At 39.2% G+C, this 20,724-nt stretch overlaps 3 protein-coding genes across 5 annotated transcripts; 2 read left to right on the top strand and 1 right to left on the bottom strand.

Moving 5' to 3' along the window:
- The first annotated feature begins 6,241 nt into the window (after positions 1 to 6,241).
- Positions 6,242 to 9,073, top strand: LOC122324164. Its single transcript, XM_043218404.1, has 2 exons — positions 6,242 to 6,372; positions 7,590 to 9,073. The coding sequence occupies exon 2, from the start codon at positions 7,659 to 7,661 to the stop codon at positions 8,505 to 8,507; it is 849 nt and encodes a 282-aa protein (XP_043074339.1). The 5' UTR covers positions 6,242 to 6,372; positions 7,590 to 7,658; the 3' UTR covers positions 8,508 to 9,073.
- A 1,178-nt stretch (positions 9,074 to 10,251) lies between these two features.
- On the top strand, positions 10,252 to 14,566 carry si:ch211-288g17.3 (chromosomal protein D1). Of its 3 annotated transcripts, none has more exons than XM_043218092.1 (2): positions 10,252 to 10,409; positions 11,965 to 14,566. In XM_043218092.1, the coding sequence occupies exon 2, from the start codon at positions 12,034 to 12,036 to the stop codon at positions 13,201 to 13,203; it is 1,170 nt and encodes a 389-aa protein (XP_043074027.1). In that variant the 5' UTR covers positions 10,252 to 10,409; positions 11,965 to 12,033; the 3' UTR covers positions 13,204 to 14,566. The 3 variants fall into 3 exon arrangements, with proteins under 3 accessions (XP_043074027.1, XP_043074028.1, XP_043074029.1); XM_043218093.1 differs by having other exon boundaries at positions 10,261 to 10,404; XM_043218094.1 differs by lacking the exon at positions 10,252 to 10,409 and adding an exon at positions 10,495 to 10,632.
- A 114-nt stretch (positions 14,567 to 14,680) lies between these two features.
- vamp1a (vesicle associated membrane protein 1a) lies at positions 14,681 to 20,625 on the bottom strand. Its single transcript, XM_043218011.1, has 6 exons — positions 20,307 to 20,625; positions 20,009 to 20,024; positions 18,822 to 18,951; positions 18,199 to 18,357; positions 16,657 to 16,708; positions 14,681 to 16,404 (listed from the first exon to the last, which is right to left on the bottom strand). Coding segments are annotated over exons 2-6 (360 nt in total). The 5' UTR covers positions 20,011 to 20,024; positions 20,307 to 20,625; the 3' UTR covers positions 14,681 to 16,387.
- Between the last annotated feature and the right edge of the window lie 99 nt (positions 20,626 to 20,724).

The raw sequence follows: 20,724 nt of genomic DNA, 5'->3' as shown, positions 1-20,724 counted from the left end.
GTCATAACCCGTCTTGATTTTTACTATTATTTTTAAAAAAATCTCCTACTTTTTTTCCATCTTTAAATCCCGCACGTCCAGCTCGTTCTCAGATGCACGCTCCCCGCAGCATATTATTAAAGAGTCTTTAGGTTATTATGTAACCTGCCAGCTCTTACGAACGTATCGTATGACGTGCTAGTCTGAACTGAAATGGTGTAGCCTAACATGCATGCAGAGTTTCCTCATACGGGCTTAATTGAGTCATTCCAACCTGCCATTAGATCAAATCTTTCAATCAGAGAAAGGAGTTTGGTATAATGCAGCATGATAGCTGGTGACACTTTTCATTACTGCGGGGTAATCACCTCCGAGCTTTTGTTGTCTGGGAGAGGAATTTCGTTTCTCTCTCTCTCTCTCTCTCTCTCAGAAATGATCTTTAACTCAATCTCCCCATCTATCCCATATTGTCTCATCTGTTCCATTTCACACACACAGACACCCTTCCAAGCCTTGAGATCAATCACAAGGTGTTATGACTGTTCTTGCGTTCGAGTGCCAGACATTGCTGTGGGGGAGAAAGAAAGAAAGAGAGAAAGAGAGAACGGCGGATATTCTACTGACAAAACGCAGGAGAGGAGGAGAAGAAAACGAGAGGAGGAAGGGGGTTGGTTAGAGGAAGCGGAGCGAGACGCCGAGGCAGGGACAGTGACGACAGGGAGCAGCACTGGGTCTGAACGTCCACGGTGCACGCTGGTTGGGTGCGTTAGTGTTTAGGTGACACTGATTTATGATGTTGGGGGGGATTAGACATGGTTTCTGTCGGGGCGGGAGGAAGGAGTAATGAGAGGAAGGGAGGGAGAAACAGAGAGAAAGGGAAGAGAAGAGGGGACGGCATCAGATAATGGTGGGCTGCTCAAAGCGCACCTATCTCATGAGCTGCGCCGCCTCTGATCGCCACGAGTGTCAGAGCATCATCGCCACGCTAGGAGGGAGAAGAAGACAGGAGAGCGCAGGGCGAGATAGAAGTCAAACAGGGATGGAGGGAACTAGTTTTACCGTACGGCTCTGAACGTCTGGAGACACTATAGCGGATTTCGTGACAACTCTTTAAGTGTATAACATACGAGGCGTAGCGTGCGCGTGTCCGTGAGGGCTCGGTTCGCCCGTAAATTCGGTCAATTAGGTTGGGACGAGCTGAGATAGCGAACAAAAGACTGCGGAAGACTTCCGCGTTTGGCTTTTTTAACATTTGTAGCACTTGCGTGCCGTTCTAAATCTGCCTTTTTGTCTGCTCCACTCTTGTTTCGAAAAGAGATAGGCAGCCTTGTAAAACTGGGGCACTATGAGACCGAGAGGAAGACAGGGAGAGATAGAGAGAGAGAGAGAGCGCGGGGTTTGCTGTTTTCTGGTACCGCATGCTTCCTATACATCTTCGACCCGCGCCGCATTTGTCGTACGATCTGTCGCTCAAAGGCCGGGGCGGTTTGGGATACTCGTCGAACGCTTATAGATGTACCTATGCGTGTCGCTCACATGCACACCGATGCTTCTGTGTTTGTGGCTTTGCAGAAAAGGAGGGCAGCCAGAGAGAGAGACAGAGAGAGGGCAGAGACAGTTTGCTGGCAGTGCATATCTGTTTTTGGGTTCATTCGGTTCATGCGTCGTACTCGTTGTCTGCCACCAGAGGGCCGGACGGAACTAAATGCGCAATTGTGTATGGCGCTGATGCTAAATTTTTATTTCTGTGCCCGTTAAGGGGTTGCTGTTAATTCTTGAGAGTTAAAATGAGGGCAGTGTGTTAAAACTTGCTTTGTTCGCTACAGGTCGCAACTTCAGGAGACTTAAAGACGTCACGCAATTCGGAGAAGAAATCGTCATTGCGAGAGTGATGCATTTACTTTTTCTTTTGACGAATCTAACAAAGGTAAGGAGGAACTTAAAGAAGTGTCGTCATCAGAGATTAGTCTGCAGTATATATAAAATATGCATTTCTCTATCTCTCTTTCTCTCTCTCTCCATTACCGTTTAAAAGCTTTGGGTTGGTAAGATGTTTTAATATTTTTGAAGCACGTTCTCAAAGTGCTCAAAAAGGCTGCATTTATTTGATCGAAAATACAATTACAAATGCATTATCTTATTGCTGCTGTTATTATTCATTTATTATTATTATTTAAAGAAATATTTTTTATTATCAAGGCTGAAAACTGCTTTTTCACCCTTCATTTCATTCACTTTTTCTATAGCATAAGATATGGTGAATTATCTGTTTTTTTATTACATAAAAATAATAAAAATCTGTCATAAATCTGTGGCCTTAATCATTTCTGTAATCATGTCTCTGCAATAAAAAATCTCTGTCAAGCAATTTTAGAAAGAGCCTCTTTTAATCACCTATTAAGTAACTCTATATGCGATGAACCCAAAGTGGGAATTTCAGCCTCTTTTTGGAGTTCATCCGAAGACTTTGAACTTGAACCAGTGTACATCTGTGTCCCTGAGACCCTTAACCTGTGATGTCTTCAAAGGTCACAGGTGAGGTCCTTGGGAACACAGCTGTATATAATGACATCGGCCATTAAAAACACACCACACATGGTCTCTCAGCGACATCTTAACACAGACCAATCTGATTTTGGCACAATTTAATGATTTGAATGACGCGTTATCCTGGGAAAACGTGCTAAATAAATTCACATATCTCCCTCCGAAGAGTCGCATTCAGATTCTTCTCTTGTTCGTCTTTCCTCTGAACCCGTCTCGCGTCGTGACTGACGTTATCACAGACACGCCGCTGGCGCGAGCCACTGTTCGACTGTGGTTTGAATCTCGCTAGGCTACTTCTACTCCACGTTACCTGAAACGGCACCGCAGATTTCCAGACATCCGTGATATCAGCTTCAGACCACTTTGACGCATCTGTCGGGGACGGTACCTATTGGCTGACTTTGTGCCCTGACCACATGGAGCGACCAATCCAAAGCCAGCCTAGGTTCACGACCCCTATACATTTCTCCCGAGGCTTCGATGCGAATCTGTTCCATGAAACCATTTTACGGGCTAGCCTGCCATCTTGTGCTCATTACTGCCAAACGCTTTGGTGATGGATGTTGCCCCGGAGCGGCTGATACGAGACATGGTGTTTTTATTCTTTTTCTGCGGAGAACATAATTATATTTTACAGCTTGAGACAGCTTGGATACGAAGAGATCCTATATGCGTTGTTTATTTTTTTCATTATATACAGTTTAGCACTATATCTGTAAAATATGTAGGCTGTATGATTCATTACGTGATTCATATGTATATCATTATGTTTGTACCTAGTGTCATACGGAGCATATTTTAGCATATTTTCCTCATGCGTCCTTGATGGTGATCTTATTTAATCAGATATCCGATGCGTTCGTGTTTTTTTTTTGGCATAACCTGAAATGACAACATTTGATCTAAAACATTGTACAGCGGCCTGAAAATCAAAGCAAGCTTGTGGATAATTCTTGACTGCATTATATAATGTGTGTCACATTTTCTCTCAACCATATGTTCACGTCTTTTGTTCTACCCAGCGCCTCGAGCCATGAAACCAAACAGTTATGATTAAGTTATACACAAAGCAGAGGATCTTTTCAAAAAAGTCCCCTGGATCTGAGTAGGCAAAGAGTGACGGTCCCACTCCTTTCTGCTGGTGCTTTGAGACATCAGATATGGAACATCAACCTCCACCATCTGGTGTGCGGTGGATTCGTTTAAAAGCTACATCAGAAAGCTGTTTAAAAACATCGCGAAAAGCCGATGAGATTGAGCACTGAAATCAGCAAGTGGCCTCCTAAATGGTCTCCTCCAGACGCACACAAGCAGGGCAGCAAATAGCCTAGCGTATTTTCATTTTGAAAGCCCCTCACCATTATCAAGCGTGAAGCGGTTTGAATATTTGCCCGTGTTTTGCGTAAAGCAATCTTGTTATAATGGATGAGGCAGAGAAAATCTACTGTTGCATAGGGCGTGCGGAAAGATTGTTTGGAATATAAAATGCTTTAGCAATCATTTTAAAAAAGGCTTTGTGAGTGAGATGAAGATTATTAATTCACATTTTTCTTTACTTGGTGCTTGAAATGCATTTCCCAGCTCTCTATAAAATGTCACTATAATAGTGAAGTTTAGCCCCCATCGGAGACTATAGACTAGTTATTTTCACTTTACATATCTTGAATATCCAGTGTGCTTTTCTACCCCTCTGTGTTCTGGATGCACTTACTGTCTTAACAATTTTAATCACGTTATTTTATAGATTATCAGACAATTTGAATTCCCTATATTATATTCTATAATTATATTCCTTTGAATATATTTTAATGTACAATAAAACTTACAATAAAGACAATCAAATTATACTCGTCTTTGATTTAATTAAATGTTATACTTTTATTGCCTGTATATATTTTTTTTAAGCTTAATGAGTTTAAGCTGTCTCTCATTTTCTATTAAATCCTATAATGCAGAAATATTTCCTTTGTTTAAAAATGATGATTTAATCTTTCTGACATCACATTTGAGTGAACAGTATAGTTAACGCAAAAATAAGTAAATTCTTTATTCCTTGCAAAAACAAAAAAATATTGGCTAATATGCATACTTAAAGTGCAAAGCCCATATATAATTATAGTTTTAATATAGCTTATATATAAATATAGCTTTATAGTTTATAACTATAAGTATGATGTTATGTTGACTTATTTACTTGTAATACAAAAAAATGAGTGTACTACTGTAAAAGTACACTTAATCATTACTATCATAATTTAAAAGTCAACCAAGTAATATTTAAATGGTATGCTTAAAAGTATTAATGCACTGATATTACTTGCTACATAATGTGTAGTATTAGTACACGTTAATATAAGTATACTTACTACATGATGTGTACTTGGAACATATACTTGGCTTGTAGTTGTGTTATTTCACACATATTGGTTTCTTTGAGGTACATATGTTTTACATACTATCTTGTAAATTTCAAAATGGACATTTTAAAAGTTCAAAAAACAGCTTTGGGGTGAAACTGCTTTCTTTACGGTGTTCATTTGTTTATATTAAAAATAATAACATAACATCTTTATCTCTAAACGCTAAAGGTTTTTGTGTTTTTTCGTAATTGAGAAATGTGTTTTTCATTTAGCCATTTATCAGACGCTTTTATCTAAAGCGACTTACAAATGAGGACAATGGAAGCGTTTAAAATCAACAAAAGAGGAATGATGCACAAGTGCCATACCAAGTCTTCCTTAGCTTAACATAGTACACTTAGCAAGGATATTTTAATGATATACTAAACAGAAAACAGGTCAAATGGAAAAAGAAAAGAGCTATAAAAAGTTATATAGGCATTTTTTGTTTTTGTTAACTGTATAAAAGAATGGAATTGATGCCATGTAGACAGAGAAGTGGTCCAACAACTGAACCCTGAGGCACCCCAGTAGACTTGAATACGTCACCTCTCTAAGATCCCTCAAAGGACCTATCTGAGAGAAAGGACTCAAACCACTGGAGTGTGCTTCCTGAGATGACCGTTTCTCCATGTGATTTACTGACAATGACAATATTTATGTATAAATACATAGGAAACAACTACAGAGCGTCTTTAAAAGTCCTCTTTTGTGCACCGCTGGTTCCTTCCACCAAAGACTCAAATCTAAAGCTGACAGTTTAACAGCTGGTTTCTGATGACGGCCCTGTTTCAGTCTCTTTCAGTATAAAAGTCTTCACTGCTGCTCACAAGACTCTCAAAAAAGTGGGTGTTTATCACTTTGTGGTAATTTAATTTGATTATTACTGTATTTCTAAAACACATACAAAATAAGAGATGTCAAGCCAAAAAATGTAATCTTGAGTGTATTTCCTTGGAATGCAAACATTTAATTTTTGGTTCCTAAGTGAATGATCAGATGATACACAAAATAATACAGTGGAAGGATTTGGCATTTTATGCGTTTTATTCAAAAATTAAAATACCATAGGTGTCAATAAATACCATAGGTTTTCTAAACAAAAATTGCTCAGAGAACCTTTTTTCCATTTTGTCAACTTTTTAAAATTTGCACATACCTGGAATGATTGTACTCGCGTATTCCTCGGCTATACAAAGATACCGCTTATGTGATTCGACCCGTTCGCACATAACTCATTTATTTCTTAATTTCATTTTACTTTAATCATTCCTCCCGTTCGCGCGTGCGCACTCCTCCACAGCAGGCGGCGCTGTGCCACGGACCGTCGACGCCGAGCGGGCGGCGAAGAAGAGCTGGCATTGCCTTTCAAATAATCACAACAGTCGCCCACCCAGGCGCCCACTGTTCGTCGTCTCCGCTGTCGTGAAAGTGCTTCGCGAGTAAGGTGCGTTGCGTTTCGAATATTTCTCGCTTTTTGTTATCGAACGAATGAAAGTAGTCTCATTTTTCATTGTAAAGTTGTCTCAGTCGGGTTTAGCGGGCAGCTAGCAAAAATCGCCAGTGCCTCACATTTTACCTGGAACTAGAAAACCTCGCGGGCTTCGCTGTACATGATGGCAGCCAGTCCGCAGCATCCGCTCTTTTATGCGTTTTATAGACCGCGGAATCGTGCTTGTTTTTAAATAATTTTGAATTCGAACACGGTATTTCGGAATGTGTGAGATCCCGCCGTAAAAACGACGCGGTCTTTTTCACGCTGTGATCGCCGATTCGTGGTCGACACTGAGAGGGTTTTTTTTCTATTGTCTCGAGTCTGAAAACTGCGCTTCAGTCGATTCAGTCTGTTTGAAAATAAACCGCTCACACAGTTATTAAAACGCCAATGCAACTCAAATCCCATCCATTCTTATGAAAATGTTTTTTAGTGGGTGCATTTTTATATTTACATATTTGTTTGTTATGCGTAAAAAATGTGCAGTTTTTTTTTTTTGCTGTTTTAACGTTTTCTTTCTTAGACAGAAACTGCATTTGATTCAGTTGTGCAACTTTAATTTACTTCTGTATTTTTCATTACTACTATTATTATTATTATTATTATTTACAAACTTTTTTTTTTGTCCATAAAATATAATTTTCATACACTTGGCATAATTTTATCAGTTGTGAATGAACTTGATAAATGGATTTAATTAACGTTAAACGGTTAATTGTATTTTTTTTTTTATTTAAACAGTCGTCCTAACTGCCAAACAAATGTAAAATAATCTGTTTCATAATTGTAATAATAACAGGATTTGTTTCACGTAGACCTAAAATCTTTTATATTAAATTATTTGTTCATTATCTGCAGTTAGCTTAGGTTTTAATTACATTTTATTTAACATTTCCACTTTTTGTAAAAATTAGTTGAATTGTTTAAAATGTAAAATAATTGTGGTGGGGAAATATTTTTTATAGCTTTTTATATTTTTGCCCTGTGGCAATGCATGGTATGCAAATAGCTTTGCTTGTTTGTCGTCTTGTACAAAACAAAATGGTGAAAAGTAGTACATTTTAGTTTTGGAGGGAAAATGATATGAGGTATCTATTCAAGTACTTAATCCATATACTCCCTTGTACCTGCATCTCAAGCCCTTTTGTCTCTCATCTGGATGTTTTCAGATTCTCAGCACCAAGCAGACGAGTGTGGCACTGATACGCCTGAAGTTGTGAGCGAGAAGCTGCAACGTGATGGAGGTTGAGAATAAAGAAGGAACCGAGAGCCCTCTGCCCAACGGCAGCACCCATCCACCCAAACGTGGACGAGGCAGACCACGAGGGTCACTCAATAAGAAGTTCCCTACCGAGAAAGCGCCGACACACAACACCAGGCCATCCAAAAAGGTGGACTACTTTTCTCCCGATATAGTCATAAAGACCAAGGTGAAGAAACGCGGTCGACCAAAGAAGATAAAAATGCCCGGCAGGCCGAGAAAGATCCCTCTAACGCCTGAGGAAGAATCGGAAAGACTTCAAAGGTTGAGTTTACAGCGCAAGAGGAGACTGTCAAAGCCACTCGGAAGACCACGCATTCATCCCGTCGCCGAAGGTCCCAAGGTAAAAAGAGGAAGAGGCAGACCGCGAGGGTCACTCAATAAGAAGCTCACCGCCAGGCCATCAAACAAAGACACAGAGTCCAGTGTGAAGAAACGCGGTCGACCGAAAAAGGTAAAACTCCCCGGCAGGCCGAGAAAGATCCCTCTAACGCCTGAGGAAGAATCGGAAAGACTTCAAAGGTTGAATTTACAGCGCAAGAGAAGACTGTCGAAGCCGCTCGGAAGACCACGCATTCATCCCATCGCCGAAGGTCCCAAGGTAAAGAAAGCAAGAGGAAGACCGCGCAAGTACGCTGCTAAATCTGATTCGACGAGCGGTGGAGCCAAACAAGCCGATGCCGATATCGCCCTTGACGCCGCCAGCGGCCCTCCGCGAAAGAGAGGGAGGCCGGCGGGCTCGGTGAAGAAAAAGAGGGGTCGCTCTGCAGGTTCTGCAAAGGTCGCAAGTGGAGACGTTCAGAGCCCCCCGGAGGATCAAGCATAAACCCCCGTCACCGAAGGTCCCAAGATGAAGACCACGCAAGTATGGCTCTAAATCCGGATCGCAAAGTGGCAGAGACAAACTAGCTAGTGTCGAAATCAGCCTTGATGTCGCCAACGGTCCTCCACGAAAAGAGAGGGAGGCTTTAATGTTTTGTTTTAATGGATAAGGCAGAAAATTTACGATTGCAAATGGTGTTTTCGAAAGATGGGACTATAAAAATGCTGAAGAAATCTCATTTAAAAAAAAAAAAAAAGTGTTTCTGAGTGAGATGAGAACGGTTAATGTCTACAACCTTGTGTTTTTCTTGAAGGACGTCTCCCAGCTGTCGATTTAAGTTAAGCACCCATATAGACTATAGACTAGTTATTTTCACTCTACGTATCTTAAATCCAGTGTGCTTTTTTTACTCTGATGTTCTGGATGGACAAATTTAGTCATGTTTGATAGAATATCAGCCAATTTGAATTCCCTCTTTCATTATCATACATTTTAATGGATAACATACAATAAAGGCAATCAAATTATATGTACCTCTGTCTTTTATTGAATAAAATGTTATACTTTTATTTCCTGTGTATTTTTTTTTCTTTAGTAAAACTTGCATAATGCATTTAAGTTGTCTCTCACTTTATATTCATATGATTTAATTATGACGTGAAATTTAAGTGACCAGCATGGCTCACACAGAGGTAAGTGTTTTCTCTCTTATTATTGAACGTTTATACTTCAGTTAAAGTCTATTTTCGAAGTTACTATCAGTGTACTCGGTGCCAGCTCTTTTTGAATCTTGATCAACGGGTTAAGTAGGAAAAGGCCAAATTTACCAAAAAAGTTTGCTTGCCCTATACTTAATCAGAGATTCGATTAAAATTGAAAAAGTGTAATTCTGAATATGCTTAAGCAGGCATAGAATTTTGTTAGGGAGCTTGTCTGCCGCAAAGTTCATCTGTAGTTTAAAACGCATACATAATATAAATGTTTATTAGCAATAATTTAGGTATATTTGGTTTTAGATGTATTTGCATTATTACATGTAATCTTTTTTTTTGTCTTATACTCTTATTGAAGTACTTATGGTGGTAAATCATAAAACTGATTAAATATGTTACTGAAATATAGAAATTAGTATTGTACAACATTATATGTGTGTGTGTGTGTATATATATATATATGTATATATATGTATATATGTATAAAATCAGTAATTATATATATATTACTGTTTTACCCTTCTAATGTTGAATCTGTTCTGTTCTTTCTCTCTCAACCCAGCTCCTCTCTCCGAGATCCCACCCCCCAAAATCTCAACAAACCCAAACGCGGCAAATGATTGAAAAGGAGAACGCGTTTCTGATTGGCTAAAAAGGGCGGGCAATTTTTTTTTTTTTATAACTGTGCAGAGACAGATGTGATATTTCAGGCCAGCTAAGTTGTATCTGCTAGACAATAGGGGGCATTTTATGCGCGTAATTATAGAAATGCCACATGGTCTTTAAAATAAAAAAAAATGCTCAAAGGATTTTTTTTTTTTATAATTTACAAATTGCTTTTCAGGGACTTTTAACTGCGGTTTTTTTGTACTAGTGTGTTTTCCGGCTAAGCGGTGATACAGCTTATATGAGTCGACTCTTTCACGTTACACGTTCATGCACGCGCGCACAGCTGCTTTATTTCTTTATTTCATTTTACCTCGAGTTCGTTCTTCGCGCGTGCGCACTCCTCCACGGCAGGCGGCGCTGTGCCACGGACCGCCGACTCCGAGCGGGAGACGAAGAAGAATTGGCATTGCCTTTCAAATAATCACAGTCGCCCGCCCACTGTCCGATGCTGTTTGCATCGAAAATATTGTCGAATGCATGAAAAAGATCATCTCTGCTGTTGTGAAAGCGCTTTGCGAGTAAGGTGCGTTGTGTTTCGAATATTTGCCGCTTTTTGTTATCGAACGAATGAAAGTAGCATCTTTTTCCATTGAAAAGTTGTCTTAGTCGGGTTAGCAGGCAGCTAACAAAAATCGCCAGTGCCTCACATTTTACCTGGAACTACAAAAGCTCGCGGGCTTCACTGTACATGATGGCAGCCAGTCCGCAGCATCCGCTCTTTTATGCGTTTTACACGGCGTGAGATCGTGCGTATTTTTAAATATTTTTTTACGAATTTTGCTTTATTGCTCCGTAAAAAATTAAACGCAAGTAGAACATTATCGTCAATATTTTGTAATGTGTGAGATCTCGCGGTAAAAAACGATGCATTTTTTTCATGCTGTGATAAAGATGTCCATTTGCATCCGTTAAGCATGCATGAAGTAGGCTAGCGGCGTGCTCGAACTTCTCTAGCCGATTGGTTTTCTGTTGTCAATACTGAGATGGGTTTTTCTATTGTCTGGAGTCTGCAAACAGCGCTTCAGTCGATTCGATGTTTTAAAATAAATTGCTCACAAAATTATTTTCAAAAACACTAATGCACCACACACCCCCTCTGTTTCTAAGAAAATGCGTTTTAGTGAGTTTTTTTTTTTAGTTTAAATATTCGTTTATTTATGAAATATTATGGTACGGATTTAGCGCTTTCTTCCCTAGCTAAAAACAGCACTGATTCAGTTAATTTCAATTTACTCCCCTACTTTTTGCATTTTTTTTTAAATATTTTTTTGTTTTTACAAACTATAATATCAATACCCTAAGAGATGAACATAATTATATCTATTATGAATGAATTATGTAAACGGATTCAGTGACCCTAATTAGTTATATAATTAAACACAATAGTCTTAATTTTATATGTATATATTTATATATATATATATATATATATATATGTATATATATATATATATATATATATATGTATATGTATGTATGTGTGTGTGTATAATAGATAGTCTGCTGTATATTAAGTTAGTTTATTCAAATATTCATATTTGTTTTTTTCCACTGTGCAGTGTGTGTGTGTGTGTGTGTATTTGGGTATATGTATGTATATATGTATATATATATATATATATGTATATATATATATATATATATATATGATATATATATATATATATATATATATATATATATATATATATATGACATGGATTAAGTTTGTTTGGCTGTTCTGTAAACATATTTTAATTTTATATTTTATTTTATTATTATTATTGAACTTTTTAATTTTCACTTGTGTAAAATGTATTATTTTTAATTTTATATATTTTAAAAATATAATTAAGGTTGTACACACGATGGTGAAAAAAACATTAAAATAACTTTTTTAATTTTTTCCCCTGTGAAAGTACAAGGTACACAAACTGCTTTGTTATTGTACGTTTGCAGAAAAATAGTTTGCTATGGAAAAATAGTAAACTTTGGTTTTGGAGGGAAAATGATATGAGGTATCTATTCAAGTACTTAATCCGTATACTCCCTTGTACCTGCATCTCAAGCCCTTTTGTCTCTCATCTGGATGTTTTCAGATTCTCAGCACCAAGCAGACGAGTGTGGCACTGATACGCCTGAAGTTGTGAGCGAGAAGCTGCAACGTGATGGAGGTTGAGAATAAAGAAGGAACCGAGAGCCCTCTGCCCAACGGCAGCACCCATCCACCCAAACGTGGACGAGGCAGACCACGAGGGTCACTCAATAAGAAGTTCCCTACCGAGAAAGCGCCGACACACAACGCCAGGCCATCCAAAAAGGTGGACTTCTTTTCTCCCGATATAGTCATAAAGACCAAGGTGAAGAAACGCGGTCGACCAAAGAAGATAAAAATGCCCGGCAGGCCGAGAAAGATCCCTCTAACGCCTGAGGAAGAATCAGAAAGACTTCAAAGGTTGAATTTACAGCGCAAGAGAAGACTGTCAAAGCCGCTCGGAAGACCACGCATTCATCCCGTCGCCGAAGGTCCCAAGGTAAAAAGAGGAAGAGGCAGACCGCGCAAGTACGCTGCTAAATCTGGTTCGCAAGGTGGAGCCAAACAAGCTGGTGTTGACATCAGCCTTGATGCCGCCAATGGTCCTCCACGAAAGAGAGGAAGGCCGGCGGGCACTTTGAAGAGAAAGAGGGGTCGGCCCGCAGGTTCTACCAAGATTGCCAGGGCCTCAGACGGAACCCCAAAAAGGAGAGGCCGCCCTCCAGGCTCTCCCAACAAAGTGAAGAAGGTTCAGCGGGCTGAAGGATCTCCTCGCAAGAGGGGCCGTCCCCCAGGCTCTGGCACCAAACTGAAGGTCATTCAACGAAACCCAGACGGAACACCTCGTAAGAGAGGCCGACCTCCAGGTTCCGGCCAAAAAGTTAAGATTGTCGAAAAGAAAGTCGGTGACACTCCCCGAAAGAGAGGCCGGCCTCCAGGTACGGGAAAAGTCAAGGTTCAAGCCGCAGAAGGTGGGGAGACGGGAGGTGAGAACGCAGATGACGCCGCTCCGCGCCGTAAGAGAGGACGTCCGAGCAAAGTCAGACTCGCAGTCGTGCTTGAAAAACTCCCCGCGGCATCGGCACAAGAAGAGGAAGAGGAGACCGACGCACCCTCTCCCAAACAATCCCGCACCTCGGATGATTCGTCGCAAAATCCAAACGAGGATGACGAAGACACCAGAGCGAGCGAGAACGACGCAGACCCAGAAGACGAAGACGACGAAGAAGACGCCATCGATTGCTCAAAAGTCAACAACACAAGCGAGAACGAGATGGTGGGCAAATTCAAAAAAAAGAAATGAAAAGATAAGGGGCTTCATTGAAAATTGGTGGGTATATTTTTCGAAGGGTTTTAATAGGCTATGTCAATAATTTTTTTGCCTTTTTTTTAATCTGACAAAGTGTGCTTTTGATGTTGCCTGCCATGCCAGACTGTATTTTTTTTTTCTTTCTCTTTTATTTTGAAGCTCATTAACCGAAATGTTTGCTCACAGTCTGATTGAGCGCAATTGTTTTTTCTTTGTTGTTTTTTTTTTTTTTTTTTGCATGGGGAAAAAAAAGTGTCTGCATAATAATTTGAAGCATGCAAACTCGAAGGACAAGTATGTAGCCTGTTAACATCGTGGGATCCAAAAAGATGATGCACAATTAACGGTTCCATTGAAAACGTTACCATGCTAAGCACACCTTATTTGTTACCAATGGCTTGTGCCAATAATTTCAGAGCAACTACCAAACCAGACTGTTTCAGATGTAGTATCCTCACACCTGTGCAGTAGTCTGTGTGCGCAGGATTTTAAATTACTCGAGGCTAATTTTTAAAATTGACATCGCCCGGATGGTTTTTAGTCGATGTATTAGTGGCTGTGAAAATCTGCAGCTTTTTGAGGATGACGGTTAAGTGCGTTTTTGCTGTAGTTTTATTTCTTTTTACCATCGTCTGTTCATTCATGTTTCAACTCTGTAAAATCAGTCCTGCCGAGTTCAGTGTTTTATAGTGAAACAGTCTTATTTTATGCTTCGTATCATCAGATCTTTGTCTGATAGTTCGGTCATATATAGGTGTTGAGTGCTTAGTTTACGACAACCCCTCATTTTTGCTAAAATATTGTGATTGCTTCATTTTTAAGACATGCCGTTGTTTTTCAAAATGTGAATACATACAAAATTCTGCTTCGACAATAGGCTCATGGGTCCCGGTTTTTAATTTTCATATCATTTATGGCTTTTTATATACATTTCTTGTTGCTCCTGTCTTTTTGAACTTTTTCTCATGTAACCGTTTGTTTTTTCTCTTTGATTTGCTTAGTTTGTGTAAAAGCTTAGAGTTCTCTTGCTATAAACCGTAGATCTTGTCTTGATTAATTTTCATGTATGATTTAGTTTTAATCTGTATGTACCAGTAGATGCCGAAAACAGATTGTTTTAGCCGAGATCTTGCATCTAGAAATGTTCTTTCATGTTAATAAAACAGTTACTGTTAAGACATGATGGTTCAATAGGCATTAAGTGCATTTCATGTACGAGCTTTATAATTAGGTTACTCATTTGTGCTATAGTGAGAAACATTTCTGTATCACCGCTTTGTATGATTCATTTCACTTTGTGATTTGGATGAGCATTGTTGCTGATTAATAACCGATTAAATCATACCATATTCACCAAGTCTTCTTGTGCTCTTCATTTACTAGAGTTGCGTGTGACTTCCTACTCGATTTTCAGAGTTCATTTTGCTTGTTTCAGCTCACGGGAGGGAAAAAAAAACACAGGAGGAGCGAGTAACGGCATCAGCACTTTATTAGAATCAGCACATGGTGGGCAAGCAGACATGCTTTAAAATGAACCACGAGTTAGCAGCTTGGCTCCAAATGCTCAGGGACAGGAACTGTTATTTTATGCATCTCTGCAGCGCATATTTACAAATGAATAGGTTGCATAAAACACACAATGTAGTAAGGATTTTAGTTTTTTTTTTAAGGGAATAACATTCACTGCCCTGCATTAGGTTTGCAGTTTGGGTTAATGCTTAATGTAGGGTATATTATTCACACATGATGATCTTGCGTTAAATTCCACATCAGCAAGAGCGAGTTTTCGTCATTTTAGGTGCTGGACAATATGTCCTTAATACCCCAAAAATATCCAGTTAAACCTAGTCACTATAATGAAGGTGGTTAAAGTGCCCATGTATGTTTTACACAAACACATGCAGAGGTACATCCCTGAACATTGTCGTCTCCAGTGCTGATTATCTGCTCCCACACTGAATCCCGAATATTTACAAATACATTAAACATTGCATCATTCCTCTTTCAGTTTGCATATCAGCAGTAGTTCATTCAACCCAAAGACATCGCGTTGCCAGTAAAGTCAAGAGGTGCAAAGGGGTTAAAGTGATAAGGATCTAAATTTCAACGTTGATTAAAGCAATTTTTTAATGGTCACATTTAATTTAGCAATAAGTAAATCAAAATAAATTGCATTTGTGACCACACTTGTCACGATGATCTTCAATATAGAAATATAAAAAAATCTACTTTAAAATATTGTATACTGTGGTCACTGCTGTAATGTTATATCTTCATTTTACACCACGTCTTACCATTAATGTTTTTTTTTTATCCAGACTCAGTCGATCTTTTGACTGACATTAGTGTCAAAGACATAACATCAAACAGCAAAAGTAACGATTCGTGATCAGATATTCCCCTTAAGACGACTCAAAACATCTTCCTCTTATGCGTTTTAGACATTTTAAAACTTGAAAGACAACAATTGCGGAGTCCATTTTTTACATTATGACACAGAAGGAATTAACATCCTAAATCAATAGACATTTAATTCGCATAGTAGTCTTCACCGCTCTAAAATCATTCAGGTCTTTAAAGGTCCATATTAAGAAGTGAAAAAATGCTGCTTCTAGGAGTCTATATATGGAGGGTTCGAAACAATTATAAAAAATATTCCTGTAATTTCTCATTGCAGTTGCACTTTGTTAATACTTTAATGATAGGACCACGGCTGTTGTTTCTGGGTAAACTAGTACACTTTGGCTTCTATGCATAAATGCATGACTTGATCCTAAACTTAATGGAACTTTGCGTTTCATTTTCCCTCTTTAGTTTTTCATGGGTTCATTTGGACCAGCGCTACAAATCTACATTATTGCATCACCCTTTTTTTTTTTTTTTTTTGAATTATTATTTTTTGGCCTGAAAAGGGCCAACACGTTCTCCAATCTAATACCATAAGTAGATATTCCTAACCGAAGGAGTTTTTGAGTAAGCTCGGGCACTGTTGCAAAGCACTCAAGAGAGGTACAAAGAAATGCAGTGACAGACAAAGGGAGGGAGAGGCACTGCGTCAATGACTGCACACACGCACACACACACTGTGGATTCAATGAAAGGCATTGGTGGGGAGAGAAGGAGGGGTGGAGTTCACACAAAGCCAGAGTCTCCTGTCCTTGTGCATCCCACGAGAGGCTCAGTAATAGAAGTACACTGTCATAAAAGACAAGAAAAGAGAAATAAATCATTGAAATTAATTAGTGCATGTGCATTTAATTGGGTCTTATATTCAATGTATCTATATCATTACGTTAAACTTCCTAAACTTCACTGTGTCAAGGTGGCAAAACATCCTATGGTAGAGTAAAACTAAATACTAAAAATATTCAGATTTTAATATCTGATTTACAAGTAAATCAACCAACACCAAATAGAGTTTGTAAAATGAAATTAGTTTGTACTCACTGAAAACGATGCCCATCAAGATGACCCCAATAATTCCCATCATGATCATCATCTGTGAGAGAAAAAGAAAACAAATCCATAAATATAAAGCTAGTGAATCAATTCTGTTTGAGGAATAAGATTGCACGAACAACTACAACCGCTGCTAATTCTTTGATCTCATTTTAAGCACATGGAAGCACATATGATTCACTTATCAAAAAAATCGAGCCACGTGAATATGGCTGCTTTAAGCGCCAATAACAAGTATGCGCTCCGCTAAAAAAATACAGAGTGGAGTTAGCCAGCAGTACAAGTAAAGAAAGAGAATAATAAAACGATCTAGTTTGGAAAGCCAGGACAGAATGAGAGAGATTAAAAGTGGGACGTTTCAATAAATGGAACCTACGCTGAATAAGAAAGAGACGTGGAAAAGGGTATAAGGCAGGAGGAGAAAAAGAGAGAGAGTGAAAAAGGAACGATTAGAGCGGGTTACATCACAAATCACATCTGGGTTTTAATCCAGAAATGCTGTAATCCAGATTGGGACTAGAAGCCCTCTCCCCCCACTCCCGCTCAGAGATGCGATTGGACGGGCAGCTGTTCGGCCATCTGGGGCGGGCGGTGGGGGGTTGGTGAGGGAGCAATAAATTTATGCTGTCTGGAGGGGAGGAGAATGAGGGGGAGCTTATAAATCTACACCGAGGGGATGGATTGACAGATTCAGACGGAGAGATAAAAATGTAATATGTAAAGTGAGGCCAGACGGACCAATGCAGTACAAGACCTTCACAAACACATCCCAAGCGCCTCTTTTTTTTTTATCAACGCAAGACATTTTCTTAAGAAAAATTTTTTTTAATTACATATCAATTCCTCATTTATTATTTAAAAGTATTCAAATGAACTTATATGTATTTATATGCATGTCGGGCTTTAAAATGTTCCTTCTGTTAACAGATGAGCAAGCAGTTCGAAAGCAAAAGCTGAAACGAGACGGTAACTGATGGTTGTGATCGTCCGCACGTCTCAGGAGTAGCTGGACTCACTCTGCTGCTGCAGTACCTAAGCTTGCGTCACAGCTGCAACTTGCCTAATATATCTCAAACGCTCGCCAGCGCTGTGACTTATGGGCCGGACTGCATTCAGGTTATATCCAAATGAGAATTGCTCCTGCTTTAGTGTTGAGTCAGCTTTGGCCCATGAGCCATCGTTACTGTTTAAGTTCTATTAGAGAACCTTCTGTCATGTTCGATTCGATGATGCTTTGTAATCAGTTATGATACTTCATATATATTTCTGTGAAAAATGGATTAGTTGCATTCATTTATAAATGTAACAACTATTTATACTATAATGTAATCTTGAATCTCAACAAATTTCTGTTTAAATGCTTCATAAACTATTCTTATGTAAGGTCACAGTTCACATGCAAATACATTTCTTAAATTAGGTGAGATGTGTATTTGTATTCAGCAATTTCATTTTAGCAGTGAACGTAAATATGTGTCTATGTAATTCGCAGAATTGAAATATACTAGGACTTCTGCGGTCAAATCGCACCTTAACGTTCTTCCACCAGTACTTGTTTTTCAGTTTAGCAGCGCTGCTCTCAAACTGCGATGCTCCGGCCTGCAGCGCGTCTGCCCGGTCGTCCAGTTCTGACAGCTTCTGATCTCTTTCCAGAACCTTGTCCACGTTCACGCGCATGATATCAACCACCTGAACACACAGAAAGACACCGCAGCTTAGCGTCTAATCAGCGACGTGGCATCCCCGCATTGAATCGGTGAGATTCAAGACAATTGTGAAATTACGGAACGTCTTCGTAGACACTTAACATTGAAAGCTATATTAGGATGAATATCGTAGGAGATACTGACTAGTACCTTAAGATTCGATGGCATTAAAATTTTATGCTTCCAAGAAAGTTTCTAGCTTTATGTAGCTTGGATAAATTTTAGTCTGCCTGATTTCTTCACTGCTATAAAGAACCTTTTTACTAATATATTTCACATCCAATACATTAAAAGCCAAAAAGAAATGTGAACCATGGGCCTGTACTGAAATGTCCAATATGCGTCTTGTATAAATTCAATCCATAAAGAACTTTTTTTAAGTCAAGATTCACCTAGTCCAGCTCGTCTTCCAGTATTGTATTTGAGTTCATACTGGTAAGGTTTTACCTCATCCACTTGGGCCTGTGTCTGTTGGAGACGACGGTTGCTGGTGAGGTTGGGAGGTGGGGCGGGTGGGCCTCCCTCACCCTCTGGGGCTCCTGGGGCTCCAGGGCTTGCATTGGCATCTGGGGCAGACCTGAGGGAATAAGAGACAGTGGTTGGAAAGGCACATTTTCCCGTCCTTTAAGGTTTCCTCTGCACCACTGACTCTGCATAGGCTTAACCAGACGCGCGGAAATGTTCTGTCCCTCTAAACAAATATTACATGATAATAATTTTACATTCGGTTCCAAGGATCAAAGCACAATAATTCATAAAGAAATACATTAGAATTCGGGCCATGATGCAATTAAAGCTAATTTCGATAAGACGCTGTATATACAATTTGCCATAAAAGCTTCATTTTTTTATTTTTCCAAATTATATACGCTTAACTTACATCACATTAAATTACTTTTACAGTGTGCAAATTAAAAAGTGTGAGGTGTTCTATAATGAAATAAAAAAACGAAAGGGTCTTATAGATTTAGCCTACTTGAGTTTTTTCAAACATGCTAGTAAAGTTAGTCTGACGTTAAATACACGTCATTGTTATGCTAACTGAAATCGCGTTCGCCTCGAGAGGTAACCATAGCAACTGTTTGATAACTTTGTTGCGATAAGCAATAGACAATACTCAACAATAAAAAACTGTGTGTGTTTTGTCAAAATGGCATTTCAGATAATTAATGCTGTGAAGTCATACGGGGACCAAAAGTCAATCCGGTTTGCGCGAGACGAACATTAACTGCATGCGTGGCGAAAATGACTGAAGGGCGTCGAATTAAGCGCAGGTAAGTTTTGTGTATGTAGGACCACGATCTGATACGATTCTCGATGCAGTTTCCTCTCAGCTCCGACAGATGGAGCAGGGCACTAAAGTCTTATTTTTGATGTATCAGCTGTTAAAACCTGAGAGATTTTGCGGCGCTGTTACAAAAAAAAACTCCTTTGCAAACAACCTTAGACATTTGCTAAATATAATACAGAGAGCACAGTACATTGCGTTTTGATAACCCAACTGGCATATCGATACATCCCAGGCATTAAAAGTGGTTTAAAAACAAAAAACTCAATATACACTGAATGAACAAGCGCCTGTGTTTATAAACGCACTAGCTATTTGTTTGAAATAGAGGAAATTTTGTACTCACATTTTGCTGGCAGGTGCTTAAAAACCAGAACGTCGTCACCAAGGATGCAGAGAGAGGGATAGATGAGAGAGAGAGAGAGAGAGAGAGAGAGAGAGAGAGAGAGAGAGAGAGAGAGAGAGAGAGGATTAGTAGTCAAAAGCCAAACTTCTTATAATGACGATAAAAACATACACAAGGAAGAAAATCCCCTAAGTATTTCTCGCAATAAACAATACATCATTGCGGTATATAATATCCCCCTGATGATGGAAGCTGAAGCGATGTCTAGACCGCGTCATCACAAAAAGTGCTGCATTACCGAAAGAGCCTCAGGCGACTAAAGCCTCGAAACACAAATCCAGTCTTCCGTACGAAGAGCTTCCTTCAGTTTTTAAAAGCGAACGCGACTATATATCCTCCCGAGAGCACGTATTGGGGGGAAAAAAAATACGCAGTCAAGTGACGCCTTAATAAAAATGACACGCTTCAACTTTTGTTAGGCTGCTGGAAATAACAGTAAACTAAGAGACACTAGCATGATAAACGCTTCTCTAGAACGGATTAAAACGACCTGGACGAAAAAAATAATAGTCCTCCCGTCTCTGCATGAAAGTGTATGTATGCCTGAGTGAGAGAGAAGGGGAGGGGGTGAGAGATGGAGAGAGAGAGAGAGAGAGAGAGAGAGAGAGAGAGAGAGAGATCACGAACACTTTCGGTGACTCTCTCTCTCTCTCTCA

This window comes from Puntigrus tetrazona, chromosome 19 (genome assembly GCF_018831695.1).
Source record: "Puntigrus tetrazona isolate hp1 chromosome 19, ASM1883169v1, whole genome shotgun sequence".
In the NCBI taxonomy this organism is placed as follows: Eukaryota; Metazoa; Chordata; class Actinopteri; order Cypriniformes; family Cyprinidae; genus Puntigrus; species Puntigrus tetrazona.
Note: the sequence above shows the minus strand (reverse complement) of the source record. Positions and strands in the feature narration are given on the sequence as shown.